Consider the following 14,856-nt stretch of genomic DNA (forward strand, 5'->3'; position numbering starts at 1 on the left):
GGGGAATGTCTTCTGGCATGACACATTCACCCCTGACAGGACTCTGACAGAATGTCAACACAGGTCTCCTCCATTGTCTGGAGAAGGACCATACGTTCATGGGGTTTGCGATCATCCACTTTCCACCGCCATGCTGAAAACAAATCCTCAATGGGGTTGAGAAATGGGGAATATGGGAGATAGAGAATTGTAAACCTGGGATGGTCATGGAACCAGTTGTGGACCTGAGCAGCACGATGGAAACTCACGTTGTCCCAAATTAGAACCTACATTTCCTGCTCAGGATCACCTGGCCCTCTCTGCTCTGGCTGAAAAAGATTGTATTGTAAGTTGTTCAGGAAATTAAGAAGATGGGCAGTGTTGTACGGTCCAAGGGTGGCATGGCGGTGGAGGACTCCATTGTGGCTCATAGCTGCGCATATGGTGACATTTCCCCCCGCGCTGGCCGGGTACCTCAATGATGGCGCATTGACCAATGATGTTCCTTCCCCTCCTCCTCGTCTTCGCTAAATTGAATAAAAAAAATTCCCACAGTCTTATGGTATTATTTGAATCTACCATTTGCACAATGGCAGCCTCCTGTTGGTCTGTAAACAGACGTGTTCTACCACCACGTAGTCACGCCCTGACCATAGAGAGCTGTTTATTCTCTATGTGGGTTGGGGCGTGATAGTGACTAGGGTGGGTCATCTAGGTGATTAGTGATTTATGTTGGCCTGGTATGGTTCCCAATCAGAGACAGCTGTTTATCGTTGTCTCTGATTTGGGATCATATTTAGGTAGTCATTTCCCCTTTGTGCTTTGTGGGATCCTGTCTATGTCGAGGTGCCTGCGAGCACTACATAGCTTCACGTTTCGTTGCTCTTTGTTATTTCTGTTTGAGTTTCATCGGAATAAAACATGTGGAACTCTATGCTGCGCCCTGGTCTACTTCCATCAACGAGCGTGACACACGTGGTTGTCGTCTTTCAGTTCTACAAACACAAAATAGCATCCAGTACAGTAAACACCACAATAATACAGTATACAAGATAAACATGTTACAAATTAGTATAGCTCCCAATTTCATACATACAGTAATACATGAAACATATACTTTGTTTCCCCTTCCAGTATGTATTGGAATCTCCAGTCTTCACTGTGCTTTATGTTGTTCTACTGTCAAGTAGTAAAAGTACTAGAGGTCCAATGTCTGCAGTACAAACCTCTTCTCATTGTGGAACGTCTGGATGATGGATGCTACGGTGAAGCCGCTCAGATTGGGCTGCACTCTCTGCCCAGACTCTCTCAAAGTCAAACCACGGTTGACCACATGGTCCACCACAGTCGCCCAGATTTCATCAGAGATTTCTCTCCTTGTTCTTGGTCTTCCTCCACCTCCACCTCTACCTCCACCTCTACCGGTACCCCCACCTCTACCTCCACCAGTACCCCACCCCCACCTCCACCTCTCCTTCTACCTCTACCTCCACCTCCACCTCCACCTCTACTGGTACCCCTACCTCCACCTCTACCGGTACCCCCACCTCCACCTCTACCTCCACCAGTACCCCACCCCCACCTCCACCTCCACCTCTCCTTCTACCTCTACCTCCACCTCCACCTCCACTGGTACCCCCACCTCCACCTCTACCGGTACCCCCACCTCCACCTCTACCTCCACCAGTACCCCACCCCCACCTCCACCTCTCCTTCTACCTCCACCTCCACCTCCACTGGTACCCCTACCTCCACCTCTACCGGTACCCCCACCTCCACCTCTACCTCCACCAGTACCCCCCCCCCACCTCCACCTCCACCTCTCCTTCTACCTCTACCTCCACCTCCACCTCCACCTCCACTGGTACCCCCACCTCCACCGGTACCCCCACCTCCACCTCTACCTCCACCAGTACCCCACCCCCACCTCCACCTCTCCTTCTACCTCCACCTCCACCTCCACTGGTACCCCTACCTCCACCTCTACCGGTACCCCCACCTCCACCTCTACCTCCACCAGTACCCCACCCCCACCTCCACCTCTCCTTCTACCTCCACCTCCACCTCCACTGGTACCCCAACCCCACCTCCACCTCTCCTTCTACCTCTACCTCTACCTCCACCAGTACCCCACCCCCACCTCCACCTCCACCTCTCCTTCTACCTCCACCTCCACCTCCACTGGTACCCCTACCTCCACCTCTACCGGTACCCCCACCTCCACCTCTACCTCCACCAGTACCCCACCCCCACCTCCACCTCTCCTTCTACCCCACCTCCACCTCCACTACCCAACCCACCTCCACCTCTCCTTCTACCTCCACCTCCACTGGTACCCCACCCCCACCTCCACCTCTCCTTCTACCTCTACCTCTACCTCCACCTAAACCTCCACTGGTACCCCTACCTCCACCTCTACCGGTACCCCCACTCCACCTCTACCTCCACCAGTACCCCACCCCCACCTCCACCTCTCCTTCTACCCCCACCTCCACCTCCACTGGTACCCCAACCCCACCTCCACCTCTCCTTCTACCTCTACCTCTACCTCCACCTCCACCTCCACTGGTACCCCCACCTCCACCTCTCCTTCTACCTCTACCTCTCTCTGACAAGTTTGCTTCCATTGTTCTCAAAACACAGGAGTGCTCACCTTTATCCATTCCAAAGGTCTGACTGCAAAGTGAACATTTACGCCATTAGTGTTTGCACATGTGAAAGAGATCATTTAAATAATTGATCTTAAAATGTTGAACAGTGTTGCTTTTCATTTGCACACAATATTTTAGTTGTGAAGGTTTTGCCAAATGTTTGTTATAGAATTGCAATCTGAGTGTAAAGCACAACATGCCAGTAGTATTGCAGATTGGCTGTATAGTTCTGCTAAATAAATTACAGGTTTGTGTCATTGTGCCTCATGGGCCAGATTTATTGTGTAAAAACAATTGGTAAAAACTGTAACAATGCAATAATGTAACCTCATACAATTCCCTCAAAAACAAATGTTCCACTTCTCTGTTCATACCGATGAGGTCTTGAGATGATCATTCATGCACTTGTAGTTTATGAGTTGATGAGTTGTTCTTGTGATGGTGACTGATATGAGCACGCGAGAGAAGAGAGGAAGTAGGACTCCAGGACTCCTTTAATGTGTCCACTTACTGTAATCTGATGGAAGATGTGAAGAACCAGGACTCATTTAATGTGTCCCTTACTGTAATCTGATGGAAGATGTAAAGGACCGGGACTCCTTTAATCTGTCCACTTACTGTAATCTGAAGATGTGAAGTACCGGGACTCCTTTAATATGTCCATTTACTGTAATCTGATGGAAGATGTGAAGGACCAGGACTCCTTTAATGTGTCCACTTACTGTAATCTGATGGAAGATGTAAAGGACCGGGACTCCTTTAATCTGTCCACTTACTGTAATCTGATGGAAGATGTGAAGGACCGGGACTCCTTTAATGTGTCTACTTACTGTAATCTGATGGAAGATGTGAAGGACCAGGACTCCTTTAATGTGTCCACTTACTGTAATCTGATGGAAGATGTAAAGGACCGGGACTCCTTTAATGTGTCCACTGACTGTAATCTGATGGAAGATGTAAAGGACCGGGACTCCTTTAATGTGTCCCCTTACTGTAATCTGATGGAAGAACAAAGGACCGGGACTCCTTTAATGTGTCCCCTTACTGTAATCTGATGGAAGATGTAAAGGACCGGGACTCCTTTAATGTGTCCCCTTACTGTAATCTGATGGAAGATGTAAAGGACCGGGACTCCTTTAATGTGTCCACTTACTGTAATCTGATGGAAGATGTGAAGGACCAGGACTCCTTTAATGTGTCCACTTACTGTAATCTGATGGAAGATGTGAAGGACCGGAACTCCTTTAATGTGTCCCCTTACTGTAATCTGATGGAAGATGTAAAGGGCCGGGACTCCTTTAATGTGTCCACTTACTGTAATCTGATGGAAGATGTGAAGGACCAGGACTCCTTTAATGTGTCCACTTACTGTAATCTGATGGAAGATGTGAAGGACCGGAACTCCTTTAATGTGTCCCCTTACTGTAATCTGATGGAAGATGTGAAGGACCAGGACTCCTTTAATGTGTCCACTTACTGTAATCTGAAAATGTAAAGGACCAGGACTCCTTTAATGTGTCCATTTACTGTAATCTGATGGAAGATGTGAAGGACCAGGACGCCTTTAATGTGTCCACTTACTGTAATCTGAAGATGTGAAGGACCAGGACTCCTTTAATGTGTCCACTTACTGTAATCTGATTGAAGATGTGAAGGACCAGGACTCCTTTAATGTGCCCATTTACTGTAATCTGATTGAAGATGTAAAGGACTACAACTCCTTAACCCAGTAATTGTGGGCCATTATCAAACGTATACCATATAACTGTCTGACTCCTGCTTTATAACAGTCAAAGTCATCTCCAGTAGGTCTGCTGAGAAAAAAATGGTTTTCCTGTTGGAACATGCCTGGATGTATGGATTCAGATAAACACAGAGCGCACACACACACACACACACACAGACACACGCACACACGCACACACGCACACACGCACACAAGGACAGACAAGCCCTCCCCATATCTAGCCTTGTGTGTGTGTGATGAGATAAGGGGATTACAGTGTCAGTGTGGTGGTTCTGGTGAGACTGACTGGCATGGCACAAGCTCTTCAGTAATCCTCATAATCCATCTGAACACAATTGCTGCCCCCTGACCTTCCCTGGCCCACACACACACAAGAAGGGGTACACACACACACACAAGAAGGGGTACACACACACACACAAGAAGAGGTACACACACACACAAGAAGAGGTACACACACACACAAGAAGAGGTACACACACACACAAGAAGAGGTACACACACACACGCGCACGCACGCACGCATGCACGCACGCACGCACGCAAGCACACACACACACACACACACACATACATGGATGCAAGCACACACACAAGAAGAGGTACACACACACACACCACACACACACAGACACACGCATGGACGCAAGCACACACACACACACACACACACACACACACACACACACACACACACACACACACACACACACACACACACACACACACACACACACACACACACACACACACACACACACACACACACACACACACACACACACACACACAAACAGACAGACTCACTTGCACACACACCACTTGTAGCCTATACTTGTTAAACTGTACATTACACGCGCATCTTGACTACCGGCTGGCAGGAGGGTACAGAAACCGCCTTAAGTCGAGTAGCTACAACCCGTGACACCCTACCGCTGTTACGCAGTGAAAGAATGCAATTTACAAACTAGCCATTCACCCTGGAACCGCAGGAGATTCAGGACATCTGCCCGCGTCGTGCCACGTCCTTTCAGAACGTCGTGCTGATCGCTCCGCATAAGACTATTGTCTTGTCTGGTCAGGCAGAAAAGCACTTGTTCTAGCGGTGGATATTCTGATGCTAATTCCAATGGCAGTAAACAGATGTTGTGTTGACGCTGCCATGTTATCCATATGTTTGGGATGTATAAAAGGATGTTTAAAACGCTATCATAATATTTGCTTTTGCATTTCAGCGGGTTGGATAGAGGATTCGGCTACTTCGCCAATAGGCACACTTCAGTGACATAAGTTAATTTCCTTCAATAATTTCAGTCTGTTAAAGTAAAGTAAAGAAATAACAATTGAAATGTAGATTTTTAAAATGATTTTATGTTAAAAAAAAGTCTATCATATTTTTAAGTTTTTAACATTAAACACTTATAACACAGTTATAATCAGCCTACATTATAAGGTGACTATGACGCACGTAGCCATGACGTGTGAAGGGTTTATTGGCCTATAACTCCTCATTGGAAATAAAGCAACAGATAATTATCTCTCACTATAGTCTTCTAGGATTGGTCGGCTCTACTGTCAATCATACGCCCCAAGCCTAAACGGGTTGAATGGGATGTAGCCTACTCATCTATTCGCCGTAGTGCGCTCCCTCTCGCTCACACGCCTGTTGGCCAAGTGATGGGAAACAACCGAATTTCTTTTTACGCACAGGGCGCGGACACACCTGACCCGAGTATCTTTTCGTTTCGTTTGTAATTCCGCATGAATGGAGCTGGAAATGAGATGCATTCATCACTAAATAATAAGAAGTCCGTTATAAACAACTTATAGGCAAGTTGTGGAATTATGTCAATTTCAGCAGGATTTTTGCAGTGGAAGAGGAGCGAATAACTTTAGCCAATATGCGTTTTTGGATTATGACTCGTCTCGCCCGACTGTCCTATGGAATATAGCCCAATATATCAGAACCTGCATGTTGTCTCGTCATCCCCCGTGAAGAATAAACTATTTGTTTTCTGCATCATGTTGTTCCTGTGGGTGTATATGATATATTGCTGCGTCGGATACTGTTCAACCATGCCAAGTCTGATGGTCAGTACAGCCAGCAGTAAACATTCACAACATCTCGAAAAAGTTGACCCTAACAAGACTCTAACCAGACTCCAAAACGAAGGGGACTTGGAATCCGAACACCAAGAAGATCCGCTAGATTCTTTAGATCCGTTATTCGGCGCATCATCCAGGGACTTGTTAAATAATGAGAATGATTTGGACAGCAGAGGAGGGGAGGACTGGGATGAGATTCGAAGCGAGCAGAGGACGTTGGATAATAATGTCGTGTCAAGTCTCTTCAACGAGTCAGGGCCGGTGGAGAGTAAGAAGTTGCCCCAGGCGATTATCATCGGGGTGAAGAAGGGAGGCACACGGGCGCTGCTGGAGTTCCTCCGGGTTCATCCCGACATCAGAGCTGTTGGGGCCGAGCCGCACTTCTTTGATCGGAACTATGACAAGGGACTGGAGTGGTACAGGTACATTTCATACACTTAATAACGTTAACTGATTAGAATAGAAACGAATTATGTATATACTACTAAAATAATTCATAATTTGCCATTTAATTGAGCCCATCTATTTAATGTAATTTATTTTGTATCCATCTTCATTTGTAGGCTACTATTCCGTCTATAACACATACATATGTCACAGGCTTGTCGATGAATGGGTTTCTGACAAACACCGTTATTTTTAGAGACTCACAAAGAACATCAAACAAAACCTGCAGGCTGCCGGGGAAGAATATCTCCCTTTAGAATAGTATGTTCTCTGGCCTCTACATCTCTTCACATACCTATTGGAGGACTAATTCACACAGTGTCTTTAAACACGCCTCTAAGATAACATGCAACACTAAGATTAGATGGACATATGGCCATTGTGCTGAGTGGAAAAAATAACCAGATTGATTAGCATGGATTTAAACACACACACACACACACACACACACACACACACACACACACACACACACACACACACACACACACACACACACACACACACACACACACACACACACACACACACACACACACACACACACACACACACACACATATAGAATAGAAATAGGCCTACTCCACACAATGGTAACAATTAGTTAAAGTAATCAGTGCCTGTAGCCAAGTTAAGTTAATTAAAGTAGTGACCATTCATTGTGGCTCGTGTGGTTGGTGAATATAGGCCTACAGTAGTTCTGAAAAACTGTACCATGAATGTGCAGACACTATGGGTATCCAATGGAATGTGTTTTCTGAATGTATATCCTGTTCAGGTGAAAATAAAACACATTTTCATTGGGCCAATAAAGCTGTAATAAAGTGATAATGAAGCTAGAAGTCTCTCCTCACAGTGGGATAAGTGTGAACTGAGGAATGTATCACTCTAACAGCTGACTCCCAACTCAATAAAATCTAAATACCACCTTGGTGTAATAAAAGAGTCCATATAAAGTATAGTCCTGAGTCATAGGCAGAGTCCCAAATGGCACCCGTAGGCTCTGGTCAAAAGAAGTGGGAATAGGCTGCCATTTGGGACTATATTGGCCTAATAAAAGGGCCCATATTCGATTATGCACCTTAAATGACACATAGAAACTGACTTGTTTGACAGTTCCTTCTAGAGGTCAGACAAACATTCTACAGCTTCCATTCAGTTTTGTCCACTTACTGTAATCTGATGGAAGATGTGAAGGACCGGAACTCCTTTAATGTGTCCCCTTACTGTAATCTGATGGAAGATGTGAAGGGAGCAACGTTCAAAGGACTTCTGGGTTAAGCTGCTCCAAGAATTTCTGGACAGTTTTAGGACATTTGTGTTGAGGTTGACCAACGCACTGTGACGGGGCGGGAGGGGGCGGGGCCAGGGGGGGGGGGGGGGGGGGGGGGGTTTAGTGCATCTTCACTGACTGAGAAAAAAAGAGATCACATTCAGCAAGGAACGGACAGTTTCTTCCTCTGGTGGTTTATGGAGTCTATTAGCATCGTATTTCATTACTCGATCAGTCAGCGCTCCATCAGAACGGCAAACCGATGTATCATGATCTGTGTTGAGAAGCTGGAGGCTGTTGGCGGAGACAATGAGATGGAAGACAATAACGTCTGAATGACAACTGACAACTTATGTTAGTTGAAGGTGAACATGTAACAGCTCATCCTCTGGCTCAGAACTGGTATTTCTAAACACATTAGAGCTGCAGGTTCATAACTGTGTAGGCCTACAGTAAGTATCCACAGTGGGGAAACACAGTGCAGTTGTATCTGTAGGATGTAATGAAAGAACCCTGTAGCTGATTGCCTGGAGTGGTTGTTAGGTTAATTAAAACCCCTCAGCTTGAGTAAAGCCCAGCCAGACCATTCAGACCCCTGTCAGACCAGAGCACCGTGACCTCAGACAGCCAAGGAACACTACAGACACCCCTTAATGATGCTTCTGTTCAGGGACTGGGGAGGGAGGGAGGGAGGGAAGGGGGGGAAACCCCACAGGGTTCTGTACTAATGACCATCACTAGTGACTGTCACCACCCTGGATCAACAGAGTCATTTCCCTCTACTCTGTCTTTTAGTGAAGTCACAGTGGAGGGAGGGAGGGCTGAAGTCACATGGTCATCCACATACCAACCAGTAAACTTACTGTTAAAACATTCTAGATGATCAGAAAGGGTGCCAGTTATTCAGGGTTACTTGAGCTGGCCCAACTCTTTCACCATGGAGGATAGTCCTCTTACCATGAGGTTAGTTATTTCAGTGTTGGTCCTAACTTTATCCTTAGGAGGGGATGGACAGGGAGAGGGTATGGTGAGGCTTGACTAGCTCTCGTAAAGCCTTCACCACTGTCTAATTATCAGTCAGTTGCCTGGGGAGAGGAGGTGCAGGGGAGAGAGGGGGCTGAGGAGCAGCTCTGCTGGGTGGCCTGGTCCAGGCCCGTCCCCCGTGGAGAGGGGGCTGAGGAGCAGCTCTGCTGGGTGGCCTGGTCCAGGCCCGTCCCCCGTGGAGGCATTGATCTCTGCTGCCCACATCTCCACACTGTTGGTCCAACGGTACTGTAGAAGCCCCCCACCCTGCAGTCTAGAGCGACACAGAGAGGAGAGGCCATACACATAGAATAATTACAACACACAATATGGTCGCCTTGAAAGGGGATTCTCATCTAGTCCTTCTATTTCTATGGCCAAGGCCTGGCGCAGCGGGGACTCCGGCCACAGATATAGCCAGTTGGCCACGCTTTCACATAATATAGACATGCTTACAGCAAGAGGCAGAAAGACAGGAGCTGCCAGACAAATTGTAGGCTGCACGCTCACTCATACAGGAGGGAGGGAGTGCGGGAGGAGGGAGCTCCCAAAGGCCGTGGGAATGTTTTTTTCCATTCCAACCTTCCTCCTCATTTCTCTATAAGTCACTGTTTTATTTCCCAGTTAGACTTCTTGACTTATTCTCTTCTTGATACTATGAATTTAGAGAGGAAGACATCTGGGCACCACATGCTGCTGGAATCAAAAGGCATGAAGTGATCCTGGAAAACAAACCCATTTTGTTGAAATTTGACAGTGTGGGGTTTTTCTATTCTCGTCAGTTTCCAGAGTTCCTTTTTTGTGAAACAATGATTGGTTGTATTCTAATCCTCTGCTTGCTATCTCACTGACGTTGTCAGAGGAAGGGAAACAGTTATTCTAACCCCAAACAGAGCTGCATGGGAGCTGGGTGGAAGCTGGGTGGGAGCTGGGTCGGAGCTGGGTGGGAGCTGGGTGGAAGCTGGGTGGGAGCTGGGTGGGAGCTGGGTGGGAGCTTGGTGGGAGCTGCGTCGGAGCTGGGTGGGAGCTGGTTGGGAGCTTGGTGGGAGCTGCGTCGGAGCTGGGTCGGAGCTGGGTCGGAGTTGGGTCGGAGCTGGGTTTGGGATAGGTATATATAGAGAAAGATGGGGTTGAGTCCCAAATAGCACCCTATCCCCTATAAATTGCACTACGTTTGACCAGAGCTTTATAGGCCCTGGTCAAAAGTAGTGCCTTTTCTAGGAAATAGAGTGCCGTTGGAGACGCAGCCAGAGAGAGGGCAGTAAGTTGAAAGTGAGTCTTTAGAATCTGCAGCGGCGGTGGGGGTGTACAGCTGTCTGAAAGAGCAGCAGAGGAACCCCTGGGGTTTATATTAACCCTGGTGATAATAGAACAGGGCCATTAGAGTGAAACAGGGTTTCTCTTCACTTTACCTTGTATGCAAATGTCCCTCAGGAGCGGGAAAGTGCTTTTTCAACGAACACAGCTTGAATCCTTCGGAACGTTGCCTGCAAATGGAACTCTGGGTTCTGGAACTCTGAGGCCAGCAGGATGGACAGATTGTTAACACTAAGCCTCAGTGTTCTCTATTCTGTTCTGAAAGTTGACTCTCCTCCTGAGGTCTTCCAGAGGGAGAAGTTGCATTTCCCTTCAGGTAGTTCATACAAGTCCACTTGGTTTTCTTTTTGCTGACTACAAACCCTTAGTAGTTTTTATGGACACAGGGGAATAAAATGGTTTAAGAAGCAGGAAAGCCATCCATGTAGATTCTTCCCAGCTAAATCCGATGCATCAGCATATTGATAGGCAGGAAAAGAACAGAACATCTGTTGAGAAGGAGGAAAGGGCCCAATGGGGGGTGTATAGGGCTGCAGTAGGTATTGAAATATGCTGACATTTGTTTCTGAACATTCCCAAAATAGTTGACTTTCAGCAGACTCAGCTGTGTGAACGGTATTGGTTAAGACCTACTTTTACTTGTCGGAGTTCAATAGCTGGAAAACTAAAGTTAATCTCTCATCAAACTATTATCAACCAGGGACGGAAACTGTCGTTTCAGGTGGTAAAACCCGGGGTTTTATTGGAGGTCATCAGACCACAGCACTTTGTCAGACACTTAGAAGAACATGGACACATTGTGGTTCAGTTCAGTTTAGGTCTCTCCTTCTCTGTCCTCCTGGAGTTGTTGTTAAGGTCTCTCCTTCTCTGTCCTCCTGGAGTTGTTATTTAGGTCTCTCCTTCTCTGTCCTCCTGGAGTTGTTGTTTAGGTCTCTCCTTCTCTGTCCTCCTGGAGTTGTTGTTAAGGTCTCTCCTTCTCTGTCCTCCTGGAGTTGTTGTTTAGGTCTCTCCTTCTCTGTCCTCCTGGAGTTGTTGTTTAGGTCTCTCCTTCTCTGTCCTCCTGGAGTTGTTGTTAAGGTCTCTCCTTCTCTGTCCTCCTGGAGGTGTTGTTTAGGTCTCTCCTTCTCTGTCCTCCTGGAGTTGTTGTTAAGGTCTCTCCTTCTCTGTCCTCCTGGAGTTGTTGTTAAGGTCTCTCCTTATCTGTCCTCCTGGAGTTGTTGTTTAGTTCTCTCCTTCTCTGTCCTCCTGGAGTTGTTGTTAAGGTCTCTCCTTCTCTGTCCTCCTGGAGGTGTTGTTTAGGTCTCTCCTTCTCTGTCCTCCTGGAGTTGTTGTTAAGGTCTCTCCTTCTCTGTCCTCCTGGAGTTGTTGTTAAGGTCTCTCCTTCTCTGTCCTCCTGGAGGTGTTGTTTAGGTCTCTCCTTCTCTGTCCTCCTGGAGTTGTTGTTAAGGTCTCTCCTTCTCTGTCCTCCTGGAGTTGTTGTTAAGGTCTCTCCTTATCTGTCCTCCTGGAGTTGTTGTTTAGTTCTCTCCTTCTCTGTCCTCCTGGAGTTGTTGTTAAGGTCTCTCCTTCTCTGTCCTCCTGGAGGTGTTGTTTAGGTCTCTCCTTCTCTGTCCTCCTGGAGTTGTTGTTAAGGTCTCTCCTTCTCTGTCCTCCTGGAGTTGTTGTTTAGGTCTCTCCTTCTCTGTCCTCCTGGAGTTGTTGTTAAGGTCTCTCCTTCTCTGTCCTCCTGGAGTTGTTGTTAAGGTCTCTCCTTCTCTGTCCTCCTGGAGTTGTTGTTTAGGTCTCTCCTTCTCTGTCCTCCTGGAGTTGTTGTTTAGGTCTCTCCTTCTCTGTCCTCCTGGAGTTGTTGTTAAGGTCTCTCCTTCTCTGTCCTCCTGGAGGTGTTGTTTAGGTCTCTCCTTCTCTGTCCTCCTGGAGTTGTTGTTAAGGTCTCTCCTTCTCTGTCCTCCTGGAGTTGTTGTTAAGGTCTCTCCTTATCTGTCCTCCTGGAGTTGTTGTTTAGTTCTCTCCTTCTCTGTCCTCCTGGAGTTGTTGTTAAGGTCTCTCCTTCTCTGTCCTCCTGGAGGTGTTGTTTAGGTCTCTCCTTCTCTGTCCTCCTGGAGTTGTTGTTAAGGTCTCTCCTTCTCTGTCCTCCTGGAGTTGTTGTTTAGGTCTCTCCTTCTCTGTCCTCCTGGAGTTGTTGTTAAGGTCTCTCCTTCTCTGTCCTCCTGGAGTTGTTGTTAAGGTCTCTCCTTATCTGTCCTCCTGGAGTTGTTGTTTAGGTCTCTCCTTCTCTGTCCTCCTGGAGATGTTGTTTAGGTCTCTCCTTCTCTGTCCTCCTGGAGTTGTTGTTTAGTTCTCTATCCTCTTATTACTGATCAGATCCTGTCAGACTGTAGACCTGTACATCCCTGCAGCAGCTAGGATAGAGCCATGAGTTGGATTACCAAAGTAATTGATCAAACACATCACCTAGCAGGAAACAAATTGTTTGGGGCAGGAAGAAGTTTCTTTCCCAGAATATTTTGTCACATTTTGCTGAACATTTATTCTGCTGACTGTAAGTCTCTCTGGATAAGACAGTCTGCTAAAGGATCAAAATGTATAACTCATTTATCCATCCTTGCCACCCTGACAGAGGTGTTGGTTCTGTTGTTCTGTTAACAGCAGGAAGGCAGAGAGTGATAAAACTGCTATGCGGTAGCGCAAGGCTGAAAGTAACAGATCTATGGGTGGCAAGTAGCTAACCGAAAGGTTGCTGGTTCGAATCCCCAGCCAACTAGGTAAAACATCTGTTGATGTGCCCATGAGCAACTTAACCCTAATTGCTCCTGTAAGTCGCTCTGGATGAGAGCGTCTGTTAAATGACTAAAATGTAAGACCAGAGGAGAGCATACACATTACGCCTCCTCTCCGCCCTTCTCCTCTCATCTTTTCTCTAGACCTGGGCCTTCTTCCAACCGTTAATCAGGTGGCCTTGATTCCTGCTGCTGCATATTGCTGGTATGAGAAGAGTCGAGGAGTGGATAGAAAAGGAGGGGAGGAGAGCATGGGAAAACCTTCCTTTGCATTATCTGTGTTGACAGGAATGCTGTAGAGATATTGGACATAAGAGCACAGTGAAGAAGGCACTGAGTGCACAGAGAGAGAGAGAGTGATGAGGACGTCTTTTACACGGTTGATAAGAGAAAGTTCCACCGGTATCTACGGCCAAAGAACGGCCTCATCGTTCCTTCTAAGAAGCTGTTCTCTTTGATTCATGTCTGGAACTTGTCTAACAGAAATGTTGCCAGATTATTCTGTGTCTGCATACCATCACCTCTTATCCAGTGAGTGGTTCCCACAGTAGTAGACCCTATAGTCCTGGTGAATCCTCCCCTCTGAGCTGGTAGATAGTTGAATCCCCCCTCTGAGGTGGTAGATAGTAGTAGACCCTATAGTCCTGGTGAATCTCCCCCTCTGAGCTGGTAGATAGTAGTAGACCCTATAGTCCTGGTGCATCCCCCCCCTCTGAGGTGGTAGATAGTAGTAGACCCTATAGTTCTGGTGAATCCTCCCCTCTGAGCTGGTAGATAGGAGTAGACCCTATAGTCTTGGTGCATCCCCCCCTCTGAGGTGGTAGATAGTAGTAGACCCTATAGTTCTGGTGCATCCCCCCCTCTGAGGTGGTAGATAGTAGTAGACCCTATAGTCCTGGTGAATCCTCCCCTCTGAGCTGGTAGATAGTAGTAGACCCTATAGTCCTGGTGAATCCTCCCCTCTGAGCTGGTAGATAGTAGTAGACCCTATAGTCCTGGTGAATCCTCCCCTCTGAGCCGTTAGATAGTAGTAGACCCTATAGTCCTGGTGAATCCTCCCCTCTGAGCTGGTAGATAGTAGTAGACTCTATAGTCCTGGTGAATCCTCCCCTCTGAGCTGGTAGATAGTAGTAGACTCTATAGTCCTGGTGAATCCTCCCCTCTGAGCTGGTAGATAGTAGTAGACTCTATAGTCCTGGTGAATCCTCCCCTATGAGCTGGTAGATATTAGTAGACCCTATAGTCCTGGTGAATCCTCCCCTCTGAGCTGGTAGATAGTAGTAGACCCTATAGTTCTGGTGAATCTCCCCCTCTGAACTGGTAGATAGTAGTAGACCCTATAGTCCTGGTGAATCCCCCCCTCTGAACTGGTAGATAGTAGTAGACTCTGTAGTCCTGGTGAATCCTCCCCTCTGAGCTGGTAGATAGTAGTAGACTCTATAGTCCTGGTGCATCCCCCCCTCTGAGCTGGTAGATAGTAGTAGACTCTATAGTCCTGGTGAATCCTCCCCTCTGAGGTGGTAGATAGTAGTAGAC

General features: G+C 47.2%; 1 protein-coding gene across 1 annotated transcript in view; it reads left to right on the plus strand.

Annotated features, from left to right (window-relative positions):
* Positions 1-6,399: 6,399 nt before the first annotated feature.
* Positions 6,400-14,856, plus strand: part of hs3st3b1a (heparan sulfate (glucosamine) 3-O-sulfotransferase 3B1a) — a 24,192-nt gene continuing 15,735 nt past the window's right edge. The window contains exon 1 of the mRNA XM_038988695.1: positions 6,400-6,905. Coding sequence (XP_038844623.1) covers positions 6,400-6,905 — 506 coding nt within the window. The remainder of the gene's footprint in view (positions 6,906-14,856) is intronic.

The sequence above is a fragment of the Salvelinus namaycush genome, chromosome 3, assembly GCF_016432855.1.
Source record: "Salvelinus namaycush isolate Seneca chromosome 3, SaNama_1.0, whole genome shotgun sequence".
NCBI lineage: Eukaryota > Metazoa > Chordata > Actinopteri > Salmoniformes > Salmonidae > Salvelinus > Salvelinus namaycush.